Here is a 24,727-nt window from a genome sequence, read left to right as displayed (position 1 = left end):
TAAAAAGACTTACTTTCTCGCCTGTCCCTCAGATGGCCTCCTATTTTGGTTACTGTGTGGCTGTCTCTGACCTTAATGGTGATGAGTAAGTAGAACACGTCCCTGTCTCTCTGGACACTGTTCTGTTCTGTTCTGTTTTTTCATAGCATTTAAACTACAGCTTATGTTCCCAGGACCGACGATGTGCTGGTTGGCGCGCCCCTCTACATGGAGAGAGAGATGGAGAGCAAACCCAGAGAGGTGGGGAGGGTGTACCTGTACCTGCAGATGGCCCCGCTCACGTTCTCCACACCTGTTGCACTAACCGGCACGCACACCTTCGGGCGCTTCGGCACGGCTATAGCACCACTGGGAGACATCAACCAGGATGGTTTCAACGGTATGCTGAAAGGACGAAATGCATAAAGAGACAGGGGGGAAAAAAGGGAAAGACAAGAAAAAAGGGGGAATTGAGCAAGAGAAAAATTCATTGGAGAAACAAAAATGTGCAGGAGAGAGACAGCAAATAGGAAAAAGAGACGGAGATGAGAAGATTAAACTAAATATTTTCATATGTTGTATGTGGCAGTATGTGTTCCTCTCTCTGCTGTGCTCGTGTGCTGCTTACTGAGGAAATCCTATCAGAGGCTGCTGCTTGAGAAACTTTAAGCTCTTCAGCCAATCAGGAAGCGCGGCGATGAAAGGTTGTCTGCGTGAACTTGTTTCCTCCTGTGATGATCAGGGATAAGGCCATGTGTGTGTTGGAGTTATTTTTAACTCAACGCCAGATGTGTCCTAAGATTAAATCATCTGGGAGTTTCTGTCCGGCAGCCTGAAGTTCATTATTCTCCAACGTGTTTGTTTTATCGTCACTTTGATTGAACAAAGGCGCAGGCGCACACGCACATAACATCACAACCACGCAGCCTGCAGCCCAAAGACTGAGTGTTCAGGCATGTTTAATGCTGCTTTAAAAATGAACATATTGATGCACATCTGGCCCTCATACAACATCAGTCCGGGTTTTATTAATTTATGGACAGCCTGCGTCAATGTGTTTCCCAAACCTTTTCTTAATACTTTAACCACTGGACCAATACTAAAGCTTTCTTTGGGCTAAAACATACTGTAAATCACATTAGGCTCTCCGTCAGGATGCAGCTGTCTCTGACAGGGAGATGGAGCCTCACCACCAGCTTCAGTGAAATGCAAAGAGAGTTAATCTAATGAGTCCAAGTCCATTCCTCTGGATGAAGTCATTATTCAGCATTACGGCGTCGCCATGGAAACATTGTAATCAGGGTTTTCAACAGTATGTCAAACTTCGGCGTTCAAGTAGCCCTGCGGCCTTGTGGTCGTAATGACTGGCAGATTACTTGTCAGTCTTTGCCTTATTCCTCACATAGCAGTGACCTCATCACTCCGAGTCCAGAGCTCTACATGTAAGCAGAACCGTACCAATGTCCTCTCATCTTTATCACTTCATCACAGCTGTAGAATGAAACCTTGCAGTACAGCTAATTCAATTTGAGAAAAAAAAGACCCCCATAACATCTGCTCCAAGAACCGGCCCGTTTCTGTCTGTGCAGAGCATTCTCCTGCAGTTTGGATCTCAGTGATCACAGTGCGTGTTCCGCTATTTTGCTGTGGATATCAGTCAGATGCTTATGAGCAATGCCCACGAGGGATTCTCACATTATTTTCTCTTTTTCAGTTTTTTTTTTTTTTTTTTTACAAAGCTATTCAGTTATGTACATATACATAGACTCACAGACGTATCCACACACATGCTCGTATATACACTTGCACACACACACACATGGTTGCATTTATCCTCTCCACCCCGCAATTTGCTTCATGTGGAACAAGTTGTTTAGGCTGAGAGAGAGGGAGTCTGGGGACAAACAGGATGTGTAGAGGTGTTTGGACAGTTACAGCACCGTCAGATAGAACAGTCCATTGAGTGGACATTAAGAGGTTAAAGTGTAAGAAACAAAATCTGTTTGATGCTACAATTTAACGTCCTTTCATATCAGGGTAGTCAGAAGATTACCTTATTTTGTAAGTTTTTTATATCTTGTTTGTATTTTCTGCATTCCACTTGACTCTGAAATATCTTCTACTTAGTAGAGTGGCTCACCTCTTCAAATTCAACCTCTGCATCTGTGAAGCGTTACACATAATGAATAAATTCAAGCCACGGCAATTTACTATACACAACTTGCACAGAGGTCACAATGCTTGGCTTATTTTAGTAACAATCGCAAGTGATGCAAGATAAAATATGGCACTTCCTTATTGAGCTTTAAAGGCCAGGCCAGAGTAAAAGATGAGTGAAACGAAAGGAAATCAGAGAAAGGAGGTTAAGGATCATGCTGACACGGTGCCCTCATCCAGGTAAAGGAAGGACATGCATTTGTCCTCCTCAGTTTTCTTCAACCTTTTATGTTTTCCACTGGTTCTGCCTCAGAGGGGCTTTTACCCCACTGATGTCTAAACCACGTGTGTGTGTGTGTGTGTGTGTCATCCCTTAGACGTGGCGGTGGGCTGTCCGTTCGGAGGCGAGGAGCGTGGAGGCAGAGTGTTGATCTTTAATGGTAACCGCGACGTATCAACGCGCGGCCTGACTCTGAGCCAAGAGCTGAGAGCAGCCGGGACCCCCGGTGGCAGCGTGCCTGGGTTTGGATTCACTCTGAGAGGGGGCCAGGACCTGGACGGCAATCAGTATCCCGGTAAAAACTCAACAGATCAATCTCTCTCTGCTCAGCTCCCCAGGTTATAACCATTCTTTCTTCCACTTGCATTCCTTCACATTTCCCACTTTCCCGCCAGCTTCTCTCGTTACAGCCTCCCTCCTCCTCTTCATTCTTGACCCCCACATTTCATGCCCCCCCCTCTCCCTCCCCATGCTCCTCTCAAACACCATCCCCATGTTTCCCTCTATTGCATTCCTACTCTACTCTGGTAAAGTCATCAGTCAGAAGCAGGGGGTACAGGGATGCGTGCAAAGGTAGTGCTGAATCACCCATTCTTTAGAGGATTGTAGTACCGAAGAAGGAGAGAAAACTAGATTGAGAGAAAGGAAGAAGTATAATGATGCATCAACCGCACGTTCAGAAGGCTAAAAAGTCACGTTCTGAACCATATCCCAAATACTATGTGCAGAAAGGGCCTCATTCAATCTAATTACATGCAGTAAACTACACATCTTCACATCTCTGCCATTTAATTACTTTACTGAACACCTTCAACTTCTTACTAAAAAACCTGATTAGGAACCTTTGCTAAGAGCAAAGACTTTTATGTACAAAAAAATCTATTTAAAACAAAGCAGGTCTGTAAAACTTTTGTTTTACTACCTCATTTTCTCCCTAATTTAGAGCCACTCGGCTCTCAACATTACTTTGGCTTCGTGCTTACACAGATAAGACTGGAAAAGAGAATTTGTTTTGTTTTACCTATTATTTTCTTTGCCCCCACTCCTTTTCCTTTTCATTCTGCTATAATAACATATTTCTTCATTCTACACAGGATAGCAAGGGACACACACAGGGGAACACACACAAGTTTGCATGTGCGGCTTGTGATCAGTTTTGCTGGCGGCTGGAGAGTGTGTGTTGATCCTGTGCCAGGCACCGGGTCAGTGGACCCCGTGTGGACCCACTGCAAATCTGAGACCCCAAATTAAAAACGTTGTACTGTAAATACACACACGGGGGTTACAGGTTGGAACTTAGGCGGGTGGAGGAGGAAGTGGAGTCGAAACTCATGGGTGGCATAGCTTTCAGCCAACACACACACACACATCTTATAAACACGCGCACACAAAAAACACGCGGCGCTGGTGCCGTCTGTCATTAGAGATCTGACGGAAGTGAAACACACACACACACACACACATTCAGGGTGTCGTTAGCAGGGCCAGTAAAGTCACACTGTTCAAAGGAGCCGCGGATGTTTGATCATTATTACCAGAGGACGGCACTGGGAGGCCTGCTGAATCCGCCATTTGCCTCCATGGAAGTTAAATGTCAACAGTCTACTGTGGAGGGGAGTAAGAGGGTGATGAAGCTCTACTTTTTAGCATCAGTAGCCTTGTTTTCCAGAAGATTCTGTCATATATTTATGTTTTTGTTTGATACCTCACAGTAAGAATAGAAAGGTTCAACACTTTAGGCCCGCAGCCCAAACCTCAGCCTGAGTGGATCTTTCTCTGATGGTATGGTTTGGGCTAAAGGCCTGAATTAAGGTCAGGGTCATCTGTGTATCGGAAGGGGGTCAGATTGCCTCAGGGTGCGTTTGAGGTTCAGTTAAGAGGTCAAAGGTCAAATGTCTGACAATGTTTTACCCGTCAATCACAATGACTTGCGAAGTGAACCACAGTCAGGGAAACATGTCAGGTTCTGTGATTTGGATGTGGGTGGTGGCGAGTGGGTCCTTAGGGTACTCATCAGGTCGGTAAGTGTGTGTAAAATATTAGAATCTGCATTTCTTTCCTGTTTTAGAGCATTTTTAGTTTTTCCTTTGTCCATTTCTTGTTTGCTCAATATTAGAATAACATTCACCAAACTGACTTGTGAACAACATCTACTATAATCTTAAGAAAATCCTTTGCAATGTGCAAACAGCCAATTTGAAAGATTTGCTTTTCAAACCAATCTAGCGTCAAACAAATAGATATCATGGCTGGCGATTTACCGAATAGACTCAAAATGTGCCTCTTAAAACCGCCTACTTTTCCTGTGAGTGTCATTGACCTTTGGCATTTCCTCGTGGAGGCCAGGCCCCTGCAGCTAAGCAGGCAGCCTGTGACAGCTTGGCGTGCGGTCTAATGTCGGGACGGAGGTTGTGTTTTCACAGCGCAGCAGAGACACCAACAGCTAAAGGAGCTGCCTTACAGACTGTACCTTCACTTGGACGCGCCATCAATGAGCAGAGTGTGTATGGGAGTGTGCGTAGTGGTGGTCGGCCCGCTTGTGTGTGCTCATGGTTCGCTGCGTATCTACACACACACGCCCACACTAACCTCAAATTAACAGTGGCAGGCAAGTTTTCCTGTCCCTAAGGAAATGGGATTGACATTAAAAGAAAAGTGGGCCGTTATATCATTTAGCCCTCTGTGCAGCCACACACACACACACACACACTCACACACTCTTAACCCCGAAGGTGCCCTGTCAACCAGTCTCAGTGTCAGACTGTCGGTTTTGACAGAGTGAGGATTACAATGGCAGACAAGCAGTGTATTGATGCTATGGCGGGACTGGAGTTGGATTTCCTGGTTACACAAACTCCAGCAGGGGGATGGACAGAGGACCGGGAGTGAGCCGGTCCCTCTCTCTCCCTCTGCTGAAAACACACCTTGTGTCTGATGGTTTTCACAGATTGTGGTTTAAACACCAAGTGCACCATCTTCTGCCCCCTCCCCCCTTTTCCAATAATTTTTTTCCTCCTACTGCAGCACCCTCCCCCCCCTTTTCCGTAGTTCTCCAGCTGCCCCTCTAAACCCACATCTTGAGGTCTACGATACAGCAGACACACACACACACACACACACACGCACTCAGAGACAGAGACACATGGGGACGTAGCACACCCCAGGGGACCAGGGACAGGGCCTAAATGTTTAATGCTGTGGTTCCAGGTGGACTCAGTGACTGCAGCCAAAGGCAGAAACAGATGTGCCTCTCTCAGATTCAATTAGTCCCTTTCTTCTTTAATATGCAGCAGACGAAAGACGCAGCAAATGACACTTCCACCAGCTTAGTCCGATCCTGCACGCAGCAGGTTACCAGAGATAATTACTTACTTAGTTCCTTATTTAATGTTTGCATGTAGTGTTTTACGTCATTTTTCAATCAATTCTAGTCCTTGGCTAATTTTCTAGCCATTTGTTTCTTTTTTCTAGCCAAAAAACAATTCATGTATTGAATAAAATAAATTACGAGTTAGCTACAGCTCCGTTAACTTATCTTTCTCAGAATCACACAACTTAATTTTGCTGCATCGGGCTGTGATGGCTTGTACCCTTAAAGTGGCTCTCTTCAGTTTCACGTTATTTTAATCAACACTTGTGCGTGTGTGTGCGCGCAGCTTTCATTGGCATTTGTCCCCTAACCGCAGCCATTAAATACCAGGCTTTATTTTAAACTCATGGGAGCCAATTAAAAGTGTGTGTTCATCACAAAACTCATGAAAACAAATAAAAATGTCACGTAGATGAGATCTGTTGCTGCTTACAATTAGGAGCTGTTGGGAAATGTGGCTTTGTGAAATGTGATTGGAGCGATGTGGACTTTCTAATGGCAGTGGAATGCAGCACAGGGTCCCTGTCTCACAGCAGAAACACACATGCGTCCCCACACACACACGTACATGCGTGATTAACTCACACACACATAAATGCTTGTTGTTTGTTTAGGAAGTTAGGAATTTACACTGAGTTGGGTCATGTGCCAAAGTAACAGCATAGTGATATTGAAGAAAAATTCGACAATATCACAGCGTGTGTGTGTATTAAACATGAGAAGTCTGTGTTTAATGAAGATTACTGGAGACCTTGAAATCAGTCCCATCTGTGGCTTTCTTTGAAGCTTGATTCCCCGTCTCTCTCTCTGTCTCTGCCTCTTTGTTTCTCAGTCTGTCCCTTATGTGTCTCTCTCTCTCTCTTTGTTTCTATGTTGTCCATCTGTCTGGCTTCCTGTCTCTCTATGTGTCTATGTTTCTCTGCCTCTGATCGTCTCTCTCTCTCTCTCTCTCTCTCTGCAGATTTAATCGTGGGGGCGTTTGGGGCAGGCGAGGTGTCGCTGTACAGGTAAGCGTTTGGTCTCATTTCAAACTGCGTCTCAGTGTAGATGCCTGTTTGTGCCTTTCCTCACTCTATGATGCTTTAATCAGTATGTGTGCGTGTGTTTGTCTGCAGGTCTCAGGCTGTGGTGTCCGTGGAAGCTGAGATGACCTTGACTCCCAGAATCCTGAATCCCGATGACCGACAGTGCCACCTGCCTCAAACAGATATCATGGTTACTTGGTAAGAATGTTCAGGTAGATTTTAATAATTCTCCTGCAAGGTAGATTCAAAATATAGATTTGTATATATATTTACAGACAAACACTTAAAGAGGAAGTAAATATACATAATAATCCTAACCTGTGACATGTGACTTTACCAGAAACAAACAAAACGTTTTCCCAGAATATTTATAATATTTTCATGATATATATAAGATATTTTCTTCCTCTAGCTCTTCACCACAACTCTTTTCAGTTGGGTGGACTATCTTCCACTTGTGCTCGTCATTGTATCGAGTGGCAAAAGCAAATCAGATTTACTAGTGTTAGACATTCTTAATTACTGATTTTTGCAGTTTTCTGTACCTTGTGTGTACTGTATCATGAAATGGTATGCAGTATAAAGTATACGCATTCTCAAACCACACACAGCGACATAATGTGACGAATATCTCACCTCTGTGGTCTAGACGTCTCTCATCAGCCAAGGACTGTTTGTCCGTGAGTTTAATGCAATAATCTAGAAACACTGAAAAAATAATCTCATATAACCTGGAAATAAAGACTCGTGAAAGCCTGCTATTGATTTAAAACACTATAATTCTATTTAGATTATATTATTGTTCCTGTGGATAGAAGGCTGGCTTTGAACCGGGGGTTTTTTGGGGGGGGGGGGGGGAGTACAGGCCTAAAGGGTCCTGCTGGTTCGCCACAGTCTATTGTTAGTCCAAACTTATTGGGCCTGAAACCTCTGTCTTACTACTTAGACGGGAAGTGTGTTCGGCTGGTTTAACGTCATAGTGTCTGTGTGTGAGTCTTGGCAGCAGGTGAAAAAAAAACAGAGTCTCGATCGCACAAAAGCACTAAACTATGGAATTCTGTCAAAACATAACTCAGCTAATTTAAATGTAATAATATTTGGGTGGAGGGTGGAGGTATGGAATCCGATAGAACTCGTAACACATGGACACAAATATGCAGGGGGACGTCTGGGGCTCCGAGATGCTTCTGACATTTCAGTTGTGTCTCTGTGGGGACAACAGGAGAGACGCGTGATTGGAGGTTGGATAAAGTTCACAACATTTTTCTAAAAATAAATAACTACCCATCTGGATGAAAAAACGCCATCTGGATGAAAAAATATTCTTTCCACTGCAGAGTGTTTCTAATTGTTTCCATTGATGCAAGGTGGTAATAATCACCATTATTCTTAAGGTATTTGTAAACAATGAATATATAATATATATTTGTATATCCATCCGTCCATTAACATCTGCTTTTCTGGGATTCAGTATGATGGAATAAATGATAGATAATGACGAGTCTTAAAATGTTCTTTCTTACTCATGAAGCCGGCTTTAGGAAGTCGGGGAAGCGATTAATGTGTTCCTATTTGCAGGGAGGGCCGTCTATCAGTGTGTCGGGTGGTGGAGCACAGATGCATTTAGGGGGAAATTACATACAGAAATGAGTAACCAAGCTGCAGAGCTGTCGTCGGTAAAATAGGGGTCATTACCGCAATACATTCGTTTGATACACAGTGCTTGTTAGAGTCACTTGAGCACACACACCCAAAATGAAAAAAACAGACACCTTCTTACATGCAACCCCGTAATAAGCATGCAGGAAACCACCTAAAGAGGTCAAGGTGACCTAGGGGAGTCATTTTTAAAATAGAAACCTGTATTTTATCCCACTCACATGAAGTCACATCTGCACTGAACACCATCACTATCATTGAATCTAGCTGATCATTAATGGGGATCCTGATTATTAGCAAACACACGTTTACCACCCAACATCTGCCTTCTGGTGGTTTGAATTTGTGGACTAAAACCAAACAAACAATATTCACATGAAGTCATTTACCTCATGTCTCATATTGCTTAGTCTTTTAAATCAGGCGCTTTGGATCTGTAAGCTTCCTCAAATTAGCCCATATTAACAGTGCAGAGCTCCCTGTGGGGAGTCACTTTCCTGTTCTTGATTAGAGAGGTGATAACACACACACACGAACATTCTTACACACATGTTAATATACACTAAAATAGAGGAAATGCAGAAATGTTTCCCAGTCTCCCATGTCTGTCTAATTGAGGGACTCAACGGGCCCTCAGCGGTATTTCCCACTGCCTCCTGGAGCACAGGAAGGAATTAATACCTTGCTTTGGGGCAGTGTAGTATAGTTAGTTATATAGTTAGTTTTCTTAGGATTTTTCATGCATGTAATTGAGAGGGATGAAACTGTTTGGGTAATATCATTGGAGCATAGTGTGCAGTCATGATTTATTAAAGTCCTGGTGTGCATAAACCACACAACTCATGCTGAAATAGTATACGTTGCAAATATGAAAAGCCAGGATTGTCTTCAGAAACCACAAATTAATAGAAACAATGCTCAGAGCACAATTTTTAACATAGGCTCAAGCGTAAAGCAAATGATACTCATAATTGAAAGCCTCCAGTTCCATAGCTAAATGACTAAAACAGAATCATTTAATTCTGACCTATAACATTAATCCCAGTGAAGATTATATTAAGACCCCTTGAATCCTTATTTTCTAAGCTTTTGAGAAACAATATCCAACCAAAAAACAATCAAATCAAGAATGCGGTTTTGGAGCACTCTTACTGTACTTATTACCAACACTTTGTTAGAGCTGCCGCCATTAAACTTGCTTGGTTTACTGTTCAGATAAAACATCCAGTATTATGGTATCATGAGTGGGTAAACATTTTAGAATCAAATGTCCCAATAGAAATTGGGACACGCTTGCTTTTTGTTGACTGTGTGCATGTGCTTCCATAGACAGACATGTGTTGATGGTGTACAATATGCAAACAATTTAGACAATAATCAAAGTCCTATCCCCCTTTCTTGTGTAACTATTAATCTTCTGATCCTGTTCCTCCAGCCTAAAGGTGGAGGTGTGTGCAGCAGTGAGTGGAGTGGGGATCCCCAGCGCTGTGGGTAAGCAGCAGTACACAATGCCATGGAATGAGAGAGGGAGGCAAAAGAGCAAAGTAGAGAGGCTGGGACAGCAGTCACAGCCACCTGCAATGTACATCTCATTAAAGCGTCCAGCTCTCCCACAACGATCACATTGGAAAACAAAGGCAAGAGGGCGGAGCAAAACTAAAATAGGTTGGACAGTCAAAGGCAGCGGAGGTCCAATAGTGATGCTCTGTAGAGTAAACCGCTTACGACTTGGTCCTTCCTTTGTGACTAATGGAAAGCTATGTGCACATGTTAGGGGATTGGAGCGTTTAGGATTGTCAACTTGGACGGATCTAGTTGTTCACTGGCTTCCCTCTCCTCTCAACGTAACTACACTCATCTCCATCCATCTCTGTATCGTTACCTTTTGTCCAGACCTGAGAGCAGAGCTGCAGCTGGATTGGTTGAAAGGAACCAGAGGAGGAGTCAAGCGAGTTTTGTTCCTGGACACCCAGCAGCCTCAGCACAAAGGGATCCTACACTTGGGACACAACAGCCCGCGTGCATGTCTGAGCTACACCATTTATCTGAGAGTGAGCAGATCACACACTTACTCAAAAAATTGTTTCTGCAGAATCTTACAGCGGCTGTCCAACTCTTTAAATACTATTTATAACAAATAAAGTGTTTTTTACTACATATTTATTATTACACTTTTTGTGTCCGTCGCAGGAAGAAGATGATTTTAGGGACAAATTGACCCCAATCTCACTGGCTCTGAACTACAGCTTGGCTCCACCCACTCATAGCCAAAACCTCCCACCTGTCCTCAACCATTACAGCAGTACCTTCCTTCAAGAGCATGTGAGTATACATACAGTATAATTATTCTATGTTGGTAGTATAACATTTTCTTCTTTGGTTTTCCACAGTGTCATTTAGCTATTTCCCCTCCATCTATTACATGGTGTCCGCCCTGCAAGAGAGATCGCTTAATTGCCCTTTGAAAGTTTAACCCAAATCTATGCTATAAGGGTAGAAGATGTCATATGCTGGATACATGGGATATTGGGCTGAATATATGAATCCTTCTTGAGTTCAAGCACATAATGCAAGAGACTTAAATTTGAGCTGCGACCTACGTAATTCAGTCACTCATTGTTTGATGAAAAGTGGAAAAAAAGAAGCTCTGCTTAACCTGTTAATAGAAAGGTCAACTTTCTCTTCTCACAGGATGTATCAGATTATCATTGCTGAACTCCTGCCAAGTGAAACTTGACTGATCAAAAACGTAACTCTGGAACCAATTTTTTCGTTAAACAACATTGAGCAATGCAACCCATTGCATGCTCTTCCAATCACATAACAAGTGTAGAGAACCCATTTATTGTAAAGGAAAAAGATTGGGTGCGGACCAAACACAAAACATACTGTTTTCTGCAGGACCTGGATAGCACATCTGTATGGTGTGCATGTCATGATTCAATATGTCTGCATGTTCGCAGCATCAGCATCTCACTTACATGTATGTCTATTTTTTGCTTTATGACGTTGTCCAGTGCACCTCTATAATTTCCTCAACCCCCCCCCCCCTCTCTGTGCCAAATCTTGCCCTTAGGCCTACATTCTCTTGGACTGCGGTGACGACAATATTTGTATCCCCGACCTCCAGCTCTCTGCCACCATGTAAGATTGACACGGCCGCTCCCCTCTGACCTCCTCCGTTAAACACTCCACACTTAACACTGCAACACACAGACGCACATGCACACACCAAACTAAAGACAGTTTGTCTGTTATTCCTCACACAATGAGAAGCCTGAAGCCGCTCACACTAGAATTCCATTTACCTGTGTGTGTGTGTGTGTGTGTGTGTGTGTGTGTGTGAGAGAGAATTTGTCCATACTCTCTATAGTGTTTCCAGCTGCATGTTATCTCCATGGCAGTGTTACACAAACATCCTGTCAGCCTCTAACGACTGACGCACACACACACACACACACACACACACACACACACACACACACACACACACACGCACACTATTTTGGGGTTCAGGGGTATTGCATTCCAAGCTGTAAAGCCGATTGCGCATGAAACAAGAAAGTTGAGTTTGGATATTCTTGTTATATGTTTCTGAATTGAAGTCCTTCATTCTCTGTGTCCTCTACGAGAGATGATTTGATGTGTTCTTTTTTTTTTCTTTTTTTTCCATCAACCAAACACAGGGACCGCTCCGAGATGGTTATTGGAGATGACAATCTGGTAATGTTGACCATCACTGCGGTGAACCGAGGAGAGGGAGCCTATGAGACGGAACTCTACACACTGATACCGACAGAGGCCGACTACATTGGGGTGGAGCGCAGGGTGGAGGTGATTAGACTCACACAGGCGTGCATGACATTTTATTTTTTTTGGTCAGGGGGGCGAGTAGGTAATATAATAAAATAGAGGCACTGCCAATGTCCTGAACAGCTATTTGAAGCAGTATGACATCACTTCCTGTTGTGTCTTGGTGGTTTGTGTTTGTTTGAAGAGATTAAGGCAAGGCCGGCTTTACTGGCAGCGGCCCCAAAAGCCCCTTTTATGATTTACAAGCTGCATTAGTGACCACGGAAATGGATGGGGTCAATGGCTGTGCGTGTGTGTGGGGGTGTGTTTGCACGTGTGTTTGTGTGTGTGTGTGTGCACTAATGAGTGTGTAATAGGGCTGTTTGATTGATGAGGTTGTTACTGTCAGAACATTCATCACTCTTCCTCTCCTGCTTCCCCCGTCCCATTACTTCTTTTTTTCCCTCCCTCGCTCCCTTCCCCCTTTGATGCTGTTCTACGTCGCTTCACTGTTGGTTTCATTTGGCGGTGTCTTTCACTTCTGACTCATCATCTCGCCCGCTGCACTTCTTCTGCTCTCTAGACCTTATCTCAGCTGAACTGCGAGTACAAGCTGGTGAACGAGTCCAGGATGGTCGTGTGTGACCTCGGGAACCCGATGGTGGCAGGAACAGAAGTGAGTTTTTACACAAAAAAGCATTAAAACATAAATTTCAATGCTCAGGTGCTGCGACTGTTACTTGTCAGGTTTAATTCAAACTGATTGATGGTCTCACGTGATCACTGATCAACACCTTGACATTCCTTCCACATTCCGCACACTTTCACTCCCTTGACTATGCTTCACACTCAATGTGTCTGCGCGAGTGTGTGAGTATGTTGGCCTGTGTGTGTGTGTCTGCAGTGTTTGATAATAATCCATTTAGCTCTTGGATGGATGACATATGCAGGAAGTCAAGGCATTGTATAATAAAGAATGTTCCTTTCCTACATGAAATTCTGCCACACCGGTAAGTTGTATGTGTGCCACTAAACGTGTCACATGTGGTCCAGTGTGTGCGCGATCCAGTATGTGTGTTACTGTGAATGTGGGGTTTCTATAGAGGTGTCAAGGCCATCACAGAGGTGCGTCTGAGCTCTGGACGTGACACACGAGATACGTATAAATCAAGTATCGGTATACCTCCACCTCCTCCACCAACAAGTTTCACCCTTGTTTGAGGAGAGCACAATAAGGCGTGTGAGCGTGTGTGTGTGTGTGCGTGTGTGTGTGCGTGCTCGTGCTTCCCAGCCGGCCAGATGTTTCCCATATTTAACTCTCCCCTTGCCCAAGGAATCCCTGAACTTTTGCAGAACATACCTCCATACACCCCTTACAGACTGTGGTTGTATCGTGTGAGTTCTCATCCCTGAACTTCATTGGTTGTGTGACAAGACACAGCTGTGGTGCCTCACTGAGCGAGGTCACTGTAGGAGGCACACGGCTGGTAGAATGCTGGTTTGGTTCATGAGAACTTCTGCATGCTCAGATGTGTGTTTTGCCTTTTTCGGTTTCCTTTTATCTTCAATTAGTTCTGATGCCGTCAAGCAGAATTCAACTCCAAAGCACACATTTATTATATGATGGACACATGTCAATCTTAGTATTAGCTTTCCCAAGTGAAAATGACAACATTTTGTGTCACATGTAAGTGTAATCGGCTTAATCTACTTGAGCTAAACAGATCCTCTCAGTATTGAATACACAGAAGCCGTGTATTCAGCCGTGTTGGGATGTTTTAATGTTTTTCTCCACCAGGAAATCATCCATTGTAACCGACATAAATTCAAGCTGACCTCAGCTGGGGGGGGAACAACTTACTTTAAACAGAGTGTGATGCTTAAAAGGCACATCTTAAGAGACTAAATAAACCTCTTCAGACTGTTGTTGGACTGTTTTCCTCCTTGAGTATCATCGAGGCCCATAGAGGTTTTTTCTCTGAATGACTCATACTCACTTGGTGTCTGTTTAGTTACCCCCCCCCCCCCCCCGACAGGCCGGCATCCTGCAGTGTTAGTGGGAGTCTGCAAGCCGTCATTCCCATCTCTGGACCATGTGTTTGATCTGTTGTTAAGTACAGCTCACACACACGTGTGCACATGCGTGTCCTCACTGTCACACGGCAACAAGCACGTACACCCGCGCTGTCGTTTCACAGTGGATGATGAACTTAGGCCTCCACGTGTTTTGAGTTAGCCTCTGGGATATGATTTAAACTCCACAGAGACAAGAAACTTAAAGGTACCTTTTATGTGTGTAGTCTGGATTTTCTCAGATTTTAGAGTTATTCAGTTGTTTACAGATGTTCGTGCATACCTACTGGCAGACACACACACACACACACACCGTTTAGAACTGGTCACTAGCCTTTGATATACGGATTATTTCAGTCTTTCTTTCCTCATTCGTTTCTCTTTCTCCTGTCACATGTTTTCATGCTTTCTCTCTCTCTTTGTGTTTTCTCTCGCCCAGCTGTCTGTCGGTTTGAGATTTTCTGTCCAGAGGCTAGAAGACGCGGGACCGAAGATGAGCTTTGAGCTAAAGATCCACAGGTGAGACTCCCACCAACCGTCACGCGTTCCCCCCCCCCCCCCCCCTCAACATCACACCCACACAAAGAGTCGTGTGTCCTTCTTCTGAGTCATGTAAATAAGCCCCGGGTCTGTCCTGATCCCGGATCTCGTCGCTGTGGTTTGGATGAAACGAACCGCAGAGATGGTGGAAAACAGACGGCCCAGAGGAGAAGACGAGCTCTACACAACACGTCCACTGTCTGCTCCCTGGACTTGATTTTGAGACATCACATGACTAGACGCAGGCGGTTAGATGTGAGGCCCAGTCCACTACCAGGGAATTTCTTCTTGGAGTCAGCTGAACATAAAAATACAGCTTTATTGTGAGCTTTTTCTTGCTTTGCGTAAAATGGGTGCAAATGTGTATGGGCATAGTCGGCGTGACGTGTGTTTTGTTTTAGCTTTTATTAAAACTTGTGAATCTCTCCACAGCTCCAACAAAGATAACCCCGAAAGCAACCCGGTCAGTCTGAATCTGTCCATCATTGCCAAAGCGCGACTTGAATTACGCGGGTGAGTCAAGCATCTTCGCACGAGAGAGCGTGGCGTCTTCTCCCGAAAACATAGTGACAACATCCGTTGTTGCCTCTTGTTGTGTCTGATACATTTCATCGGGTTTCGGGTCTGAACCTTTTGGTGTTTGAAGAATATTACTGCCACTTTTATAATGTTTGGTATTTGCAGAGCCTGTTTATATACAGATGGAGAACACCATGAGAACATATTTGTAGAAATAAATGCAAACTAATCATGCGCACATGGGATGCTCGTGAGCCTTTGATATGTTCGCGGATGTCCACACGCGCACCGATACACGCACACACACATCAAAGCTCTGAGTCTCCCGTGGCTTTGTTTGGGTGTGGTCAGCTGCACATACAAACAGTGGAGGAGATGCAGGGACGCAGTTCCTGTGTGTATGTTGTGGAAGTGTCCTGTCTCAGCTCTGTCCATTTTGTCCAAATTTGTGTTTTCAATAATGAATCTCAATTGTGAATTTGAAAATTATTATGTTCGGGTGATTCATAGGATGGGACTTTTTGCTAAACTAGCATTACTAACATTACTTCACGATTTGACCTTTGAATGTCATAAAATGTGGTAGAATCGCCTTTGCAGAAGTTACATTTTTGTTTACTAGTTTGTTGACGGTAATACAATTTTGGTAAAATAAATGATATGTCTTAATATTGAACGTACAGTTAGTGATGGTGTTGTACTGGCCTGCATTATATTAGTTTTTCTTTCATATCCTGCCCCATTGAGTACTGAAAAAGAAAATGTCACAAAAATGTGAAATACCACATGGATGGGGTCAACGGCACATCGAACTATGACCTCAATTATAAAACTAGCTGTTGAAGGAGAAGTTCAGAGGTCAATATTATACTCACTACAATAGGTTGCTATAACATAATAATAATCGCTCTCTGCAGTCGAATCTAATGACACATCCAATTGCAAACCCACTCACAAAGAATATATGTGCGTCCATGCCTCTGTCACTCATTTGTTTCTCCTCTCTTCAGGGTGTCTCATCCCTCTCAAGTGGTGCTGCCATTCCCACACTGGGAACCCAAAGAGAAGCCTGTCAAAGAGGACGACGTGGGGCCGCAAGTAACGCACATCTATGAGGTAACTGCACGTCCTCGAGGCGAGCTCAGCCTTTCGGCTCATGCTCATGTCAGAAGGAAAAAGGAAGGAAAAAGAAGATAGAGCATAATTCAGAGATGATTTTGTTGTTGTTGGTAGCAAAGTGGAGACGTTTAGATTAAAAGAGCAGTAAAATAGGTGTGGGAAGTAGTAATTAGACTACAGCAAGAGGGGGCTCTGTAAGGTGAGGTAGCAACGACACACACACACATACACACACACACACACACACACACACAAACACGTAAAACCAGTAGCTCCATAAAGAATCTGGCTCTGGCTGATCAAAGGTCTCCAGCTCAGGAGTAATCGCTCCTGAGAAGGTGGTAAAAACAGACAAGAGCGGGGAGGGGGAACAGAAAATTGGGGGGGGGCAGGAAGGAAGGAATAGATGTAAGGAAGTTTTTTTTTTTTTTGACTAGACACAGTGTAAAGAGCAATCATTATTGAGGGGAAAAACAAGGTCAAACCGAGGTTGAGACAAATAGATGGAAAGATGGAGGATGGCAGACAGACCGGCGACAGTTTACAATAGGGGAGTGAGCATGTGTGCATGTGAGCTTGTGTGCATGTGTGCATGTGAGCTTGTGTGCATGTGTGCATGTGTGCATGTGTGCATGTGAGCTTGTGTGCGTGTGTGCATGTGTGCATGTGTGCATGTGTGCGTCTGTTCGGCACACACAGGATTTCTTTTTGGTTTAAAGGGGCGGCTGCTTCATTGAATTGAAGTGCAGCCGTGTCTGGCCCGTCCTGCAGCTGATAATGATTTTCATTTGTGGTACTTTTCCCAGTTGGCAGCTGCTTATAGTTAAAGAGGACAGAGTTTTTTCTTTCTCCTACAGAATTACTGCCCTCCAGCACCAGGATCGTGTCCTGTTTGCATGACTTGCTTCAGTGTTAATGACTGTGTGTGTGTGTGTGTGTGTGTGTGTGTGTGTGTGTGTTTTTTGCTAGAGAACATGCGGGTGTTGGAAGAGAGAGAACAATATAGTATGCAGGCTGGCGTAAAACATAAAGATATTTTAATTGATGCTTCATTTAAGATCATTATTATTATCTTCACTAAAACACAGGTGGCCCGTGTCATCATTCCAGAGTTATGATAACTTAAACTAATTATAGCCTCAGTGTCTTGATACCTAATAATGAGAAGAGCGCACGATTCTGACGTGATGTGTTTTTCTCTCTCTCTCTCTCTCTCTCTCTCTCTCTCTCTCTCTCTCTCTCTCCAGCTCCATAACTTTGGTCCCAGCAGCATTCAGGAGGCTGAGCTCCAGGTCGGCTGGCCATCCCGTTTCCGTGAGGAGAACCTTCTGTATGCAATGGAGATCAAAACTGACGGACCAATTAGCTGCCGTACAAAAACCAGCCTCAACCCACTTGGCCTTCAGGTAAAACACCAATACATTATGAAAGTATACGCACTGAGAAAACTAATTTTAGTACCTAATCATACAAATATGGAAATATTGCCTTTAGTCAAAATCGATATGTGTCTTATTTTTTTAAAACACTTTCTTGCATTCTATTAAACCACCGGTGCCAATGCAATTTGAAACTTTAATTTGTAATATTGCTAGAGGCTCCTTCTTTTCTCCAAAATGGACTATACTTAAATTATAATTGTATCCAAAGTTTTACTGCTTTCCATGGTCTTTGCCAGTTGGCTGAAAGCAGTAGGGGATGAAGTATTATGGTTATTAGCAGACATTTGATATGAAATTGTTTACAATATCTATGATATCATCTGTAGAGTCATTTGAAGTGAAAGAATTAGCAGTAATTTAGTGTATAGAATGAAAGTATAGAATGATGTCAGAAATTGAAGTGCTTTTAATATGAAAAGAAAATGAGCCCTATTCACAGTGGAATTAAAAGTCAAATGTCTTCTGTAATTTGTCATATACCATCATGTTAGTATTTTAAAAGTTAGGTCTGCTGTCTATCTGTTGTTTGCAACCAGGGAAAACATCTCTACACACCTTCTTTAAACAAAACAACTTTTAATCACATGTCATGCATGTTTCCACAGCTGGTTATTTTTTGACGTTATTACTTCCTTTTAAATCATGTTTAAATTCCTATTTTTCACTCATTCTTCGTCCTCGGGTCCTCCATTCCCTTCCCATCAGCCGTGTTTTTTAGCTTATGAATGTCCTTAAAAAGGCCCAAAACACATGTTGTAGAGGGTTTACTGTAAGGAATAGTGGGAAGCGATCAAGCATTTAATTCCCTTCTCTTTTTTGCTTTATCGTGTCCCATTTGCAAGAAGGTCATCAATGTTGACACATATCTCATTTTTTTCTCAGATCTCCTCCCTCCAGGACACACCTGAATTATTGGGATTCTTGAGGAACGCCAGCGCTCCTCCACATCGCCACAAGCGTTCCACCTCTGCTCCTCAAAGTAATAGTGGTAAAACCTTGGTGAGCCTCGCACACATGCACATTCTCTCGAGAAACTAAACCAAATGTTCACTTGTAGTACACAGAGGTTTAATTGTTCTTTGTTTTCCCCACTTTCTGTTCTTTTTTCTCCTCAGAATTGTACCAATATCTCTTGCCTGTACGTCATGTGTAGCGTTGGCCGGTTGGATCGTGGTCAGAGTGCGGTGGTGAAGATCCGCTCGAGACTCTGGACGCACACTTTCCTGCAGGTCATCATCTATCTTTACCTTTCACCTTAAATATTTGTGCCGATTGTTTGTTTGATGCTTTACATTTAAAACGGCAGTTGGGCAAAGGCCATTTTTTTCGTAAGCAGTTCTGTAGCATTTGATTACATCACATGGTCATCATCAGCTGGTGGAGTTGGCCTCGTTGGCCCATGGAATATGATATGTATGTTCAAATTAGCAACGTATTAGCTAGGATTTCAAGTTCCAAAGTCTTACGAAGCAACGTGCAAAGTGCACCTTCAAATGATGATGTCATCTTTCTCTTGCAGCGGCGTAACGACCCCTACATCCTCAACTCTACTGTGTTCTTCATAGTGAGAGCTCTGCCTTACCGCATCCGACCCTCCACCCTGCCTCAACACACCACCTCGGTAAGATGCAGGCACGGAAAAGAAGTGTTTGAGTTTGAGGAAATTGGTGGATGTGTGAGCACTAACTAAAGTGTGTCCTGCAGATGGGGACGCTGGTGTTGTGGGGGACCCCCGACGTGTCGTTCGCTGTTCCACTCTGGGTCATCATCCTGGCCATACTGCTGGGGCTACTGGTGCTGGCCATGTTGACATTAGCTATGTGGAAGGTACACTCGCATCACCCAGCATCCCTTGAGGTAGCTTGTTTATCCAATGATGACGCTAACGGGCTAATGTGACTCCTTCAGTGTGGTTTCTTTGACCGGGCGCGGCCACCAGCTGACGATGACGTCTCCGACCAGGAGAAGCTGACATCCGATGAAACCAGGGACCCATAGGAAGATGTTCTACAGCTCTGGCTTGGAGGACAAGCGGTTTGAGAGGGACGTGCCCCTTCTGAGTAACTTAAATCAGATCTGAGATCTGCATTAGTCAGACCCTACATTGCTTTGCTGGAGGTCTTCTACCTCTACGGTAATGAAACTACCAGACTGAAGACTTCAGCGCCGCACAGACTGGAAGCAAAGAACGGGGTTCAAATCAGCGAAGTGGGACTAAAAAACGCTTAACGGGCTTAACCACACACACAGACACACACACACATGTCACACACACACACATGTTTAACCATCGTAATGAAGCACCAACATTTAAGACAGAATGGACTTTGGTTTTGGAACATTTCTGTGTGTCTGTGTGAATGGAGCACAAAGATACTTAAGATCTATGCACAAGTGCTTGTGTGTGTGTGTGTGTGTGTGTGTGTGTGTGCGTGTGCGTGTGCGTGTGCGTGTGCATGTACTGTTCAAATGTTTGTCTTTTAGGTGCCTCTCGTTTTAGCTTTTCACTGAGTAACAAAATCATTTCCCCCTGTGATTTAACTTGACCTATGGTAGGTTTCTGGGCTGTGTACCAATTACTTGCATACACACACACACACACACACACACACACACACAAAGGCCTAATCTATATTTATGAATATATGTGCAATATTTCAGCATTGCGTGATACTGAAGCTTGTTTACACTGGCATTATTTTATTAGAGCTAAATGTTTCCATTCAATTTATTGGTATTTTAGATATTGGCATCGAAGTAAGTACAACAAACGTGATTTAGGACTAGTTTACAGAATAGCCCCGCTAAAGTAGTTTTGAAAAGTCAATGGTCAAATAACTTATTATTAGAATTACTTTAGAATTTGAATTTGGAGATAACAAATCATTTCTTAACAGCCGAAGCCCTGACCTGTTACTTCAAGGTCTGCTTGTGTCTGTTATTTGGGATTTACTGTAAAGATAAACATTCTATATGAAAAATGCACTGTAGACGGTGATGTGTACATCACTGCACGTACCTTATGGAATTCAACAGTGTCTTTAATTTTGTAATTTGCCTATCTTATATTAATGTTTCATGCACGAGCAGGCTTTACAAAGCAGTCAGGCCAACAAAAGCACCCTGAACTAACTTTTTAAAGTCATATTTGTTTTTTTTATATCATGAATTACGTTTTATCAGATTAAAGTGTTGTTTGAATTTTCATTCTCATTTTCTGCTCTTTATAAGGAAACTGAACTGTCTTGTTGTCCACCATTACGTTAGAGAGTGATCACAGAAATAATAGGACACTATTAAAAAAACATTTATACAGTTGAATGTGCTCTATCAAACATGCTTTACACATGATGTTGTCAATGTACAAATGGAAACAATAGTATCTGAAGATACCACTTCCAAAGCTCTGGTTTAGGCCATCGTCTCTAAACATAGTGTCAAGGCTGATTCCTCCACTTTGAAGGAAGCACTCTTGCTCCCTCCAGTGGTTTAGTGTGGAAATTAACCTTCATGGCTTGTTTCTAGACTTAATTGGTTAACTTCACTAAGGTAAGTAACTTTAACTTCAATGATTTCTTAGGACTTTTATTAGACATATTAGGCAACCTTCAAGACATTGCAGCATGCCTTCCGTTATTGAAAAATGTTGTGAAAAAAGTTGTATTACAGTATGTTGCATACTACAATACTACTTTTGATTTTCATAATACACTGACTTCTTTTGAAAAAAATGAAAAATACTATGCAATTAGTTTTATATGTTTAACTTCGTATACTATTTTTAAATACTTTAAATTAGGGCCGGGACTTTAGCACGTTAATTGCGATTAATTAATTACAATGTGAATTAAGATGAATTAATTACAGAAAAAATAACATTAAACATTTTTTACACATTTTTACACGTATTTTTTGCACCGCGGAACGTTTCTCACTGGATGAGTTTCGGAGGACCGATTATACTGGAGCACCAACTAGCGTTCATGACTTCAGACAACAACAAACCACAGTGAACATGAACAAAGAAGCTGACGAGACCGTGTCGGTTGGCCCCGTGAATGGGAAATCTTATTATAATAAACACACGGATGGAAGCGTCGATAAGAGCATGGTTGTGTGCAAGCTGTGCAACAAGGAATTCGCATCGAGCCTCAAGTATCACCTCAACACTAAACAATTAGCAGCTAGCGTGGACGTTAGCTCGACTCCGAGTACAAGGACCCACACTGCACCAGATGACTGGTTTAAGGACCAGGGTAACTAAGTCCACGTCTGAAAAAATAACCAATGTTCTGAATGTACTTGAAAGTATTGGTCTACTTAAAAAAACATAGTTTACAGAAGGTCTACTTACCTATAGGCTACCTGAATTTCTGAAAGTACTATATGCCTAAATATGCTATTTCTTCACTGGAATTGGTTGAACAAAAATAAAAATCCATGTGAAAAAAATTACTTCTCACTGTTCTCAGGTCAAATATTTATGCAATTAAAATGCGATTCATTTTGATTAATTAATTACAAAGCCTCTAATTAGATTAATATTTTTAATCGAGTCCCGGCCCTAATAATATATATATTATATTATATATATATACTATATTTTGACCCTACATATTTTGACTTTTTTCACAATATTTTTTTTCCCATGACATGACTGGAATGATCTTAGATGGAGCAACCTACACGTCCCTGTCACTAATGCCAAATGCCCAAAATTTCTGTACTTTAAACAGGTTCAACCCTCAAGTGGTGGCTCTTCCTAAATCCTTTTTTAGTTTTGGGTAACTGACATTTATAAAAAATCATAATGGGATATTGCCCCAGAGACGGATTGGTGCATCTTGGAGGATCAACCATGCTATTCATCCTTCCTGCATTGGTAAAGGCACAAGTGAGTTGAATTTGAATGTAACAGAGAATTGGAGGGTGGATGCACTAAAAAGGGTAAACAAATCTACACCCTGTGCCAGACTGTCAGTTTAAGGTTGTCCACAGGATGCCCTGAAGTAGACAAACATGTGATTGTCTTGAAAAATGCCCTCAGAGGCTGTAATAAGTTTCATGTCAGTGTGACCACTGAATGAGACACACCTGCTCATCTTTACTGACTCATCCGGCCTTCTCTCCCGTCAAAAAGGTGGAACCCTATAGGCTACGTAGCATGGCTAATAAGTGCTAAATTAACATCAAATTTAGTAAATTCATCATCATTCAAAAGATTCTTCATCATTCTTGACAATGCCATCATAACCAAGTGAACGCACCTTGTGTTTCTGCATAACCCCCAGGGTTCACTTCTCTGAAACAACCAGTGGGGACAATGCCCCCACAACTACCTCCGCGGTAGTGCGCTCAAGACTTGGCAGGAGCGGGATTTGAACCCACTGGCGGCACTTACAGAGGCTTTCGGCTCCTTCTTGCACCCCTACACTACCAGACCTGGTCACATTTTGCCAACTTTGATTCTCCTATTTAACCTTGAGCATGTGAGTTAAACCTCAAAACTCTTTTTAAATGTTATTTTATTTCCACATCTGGGCTTGAACCCACAACCTTCAAGTGCAGTGCAGGGGCTTATGTCAGCAGCTGTTCCGCTGTGCTACTTCACCACACACTAACAAACCCTTTGATTGTTGTATTTAACCTTGAGATTGCTACTCAAACCTGAAGTAAAGCCAAAGGCTCAAACCCAAGACTGGGCTTGAACCCACAACCTATAGAGTAAGGACAGTAGCTCCTCAGCTCTTGTGCTGCACTACCTCACCATGCACCAATTAAAATTTTGTTTCTCGTATTTAACCTCTAGACTTCTACTCAAACTTCAAACTCTTTCAAAGCAGAAGTGATGTCTGCATGAAGGGGCATGAACCCACAACCTCAGACAGCAGGTTGGAGCCTGCAGCCCTTCAGTTGTTCCCTTGTGTTATTCAAGCACATGCCTCATTGTGTCCGTTTCTCATATTAGACCTTGGAATTGTTTACTAAACCTCAAAACTGTTTCAAAGTTTACAGTTTGAAGCCCTGACTGCAACCAAACCCTCCTTCTGAGAGAGCAGGTTTGAACTGAGGATCCTCCACACTTCAGCCTTCCTATCTCCCTGCACTGTTCCACCACACAGCTGTTGATGCTTTTGAATCCAACCTCAATTCTCATAGATTCTCAGGCTGGAATCCACAACCGTTCCATACCGTTATAATAGAATTGCAGGTCAAGTAAAGTCATATAATGGCATTTCTAATAAAGCCCTAGTTGATTTCACTACTTTTATGCTGTGATCCTTATTTCACTTTTTTCGACATGTGTGCTGATGCCCGCGTGTGAATTGAGAGGATCCATACCGACTCCCCTATGGAGCTAAACCAGTCTGAGGGTCCTCCTCAGCTGAGTGGAGAATAAATCCCGGAAGAAATAAACACGTTTGACACACGGCACCTTGAGGAGAGAGAATCAAATCCCAAATGTGGATCAGGAAGGTCAGCTTTGATTCCACTACAAACACCAGAACTCACGATGATTCACAGTGTCACTGTTTGTTTAATTTAAAATTAGGGCCGGGACTTTAGCGCGTTAATTACGATTAAACCAGATGACTGGTTTAAGGCCCAGGGTAACTAAGTCCACGTCTGAAAAAATAACCAATGTTCTGAATGTACTTGAAAGTATTGGTCTACTAAAAAAAAACATAGTTTACAGAAGGTCTACTTACCTGTAGGCTACCTGAATTTCTGAAAGTACTATATTTCTAAATATGCTATTTCTACACTTGTC

General features: G+C 42.9%; 1 protein-coding gene across 1 annotated transcript in view; it reads left to right on the top strand.

Annotated features, from left to right (window-relative positions):
* Nucleotides 1-21,162, top strand: part of itga8 (integrin, alpha 8) — a 31,786-nt gene extending 10,624 nt beyond the window's left edge. The window contains exons 11-30 of the mRNA XM_037455059.2: nt 33-85; nt 174-379; nt 2,514-2,711; nt 6,748-6,793; nt 6,902-7,009; nt 9,906-9,961; nt 10,364-10,521; nt 10,661-10,792; nt 11,547-11,614; nt 12,157-12,304; nt 12,846-12,938; nt 14,775-14,854; nt 15,308-15,388; nt 16,405-16,510; nt 17,761-17,919; nt 18,838-18,954; nt 19,071-19,184; nt 19,475-19,576; nt 19,660-19,782; nt 19,864-21,162. Of these exons, the coding sequence (XP_037310956.1) occupies nt 33-85; nt 174-379; nt 2,514-2,711; nt 6,748-6,793; nt 6,902-7,009; nt 9,906-9,961; nt 10,364-10,521; nt 10,661-10,792; nt 11,547-11,614; nt 12,157-12,304; nt 12,846-12,938; nt 14,775-14,854; nt 15,308-15,388; nt 16,405-16,510; nt 17,761-17,919; nt 18,838-18,954; nt 19,071-19,184; nt 19,475-19,576; nt 19,660-19,782; nt 19,864-19,953 (2,238 nt within the window). The 3' untranslated portion in view covers nt 19,954-21,162. The remainder of the gene's footprint in view (nt 1-32; nt 86-173; nt 380-2,513; nt 2,712-6,747; nt 6,794-6,901; nt 7,010-9,905; nt 9,962-10,363; nt 10,522-10,660; nt 10,793-11,546; nt 11,615-12,156; nt 12,305-12,845; nt 12,939-14,774; nt 14,855-15,307; nt 15,389-16,404; nt 16,511-17,760; nt 17,920-18,837; nt 18,955-19,070; nt 19,185-19,474; nt 19,577-19,659; nt 19,783-19,863) is intronic.
* Nucleotides 21,163-24,727: the final 3,565 nt, after the last annotated feature.

The sequence above is a fragment of the Pungitius pungitius genome, chromosome 11 (assembly GCF_949316345.1).
Source record: "Pungitius pungitius chromosome 11, fPunPun2.1, whole genome shotgun sequence".
In the NCBI taxonomy this organism is placed as follows: domain Eukaryota; kingdom Metazoa; phylum Chordata; class Actinopteri; order Perciformes; family Gasterosteidae; genus Pungitius; species Pungitius pungitius.
The sequence above is the reverse complement of the archived record's forward strand: the minus strand, read 5'-3'. Positions and strand labels throughout refer to the sequence as shown.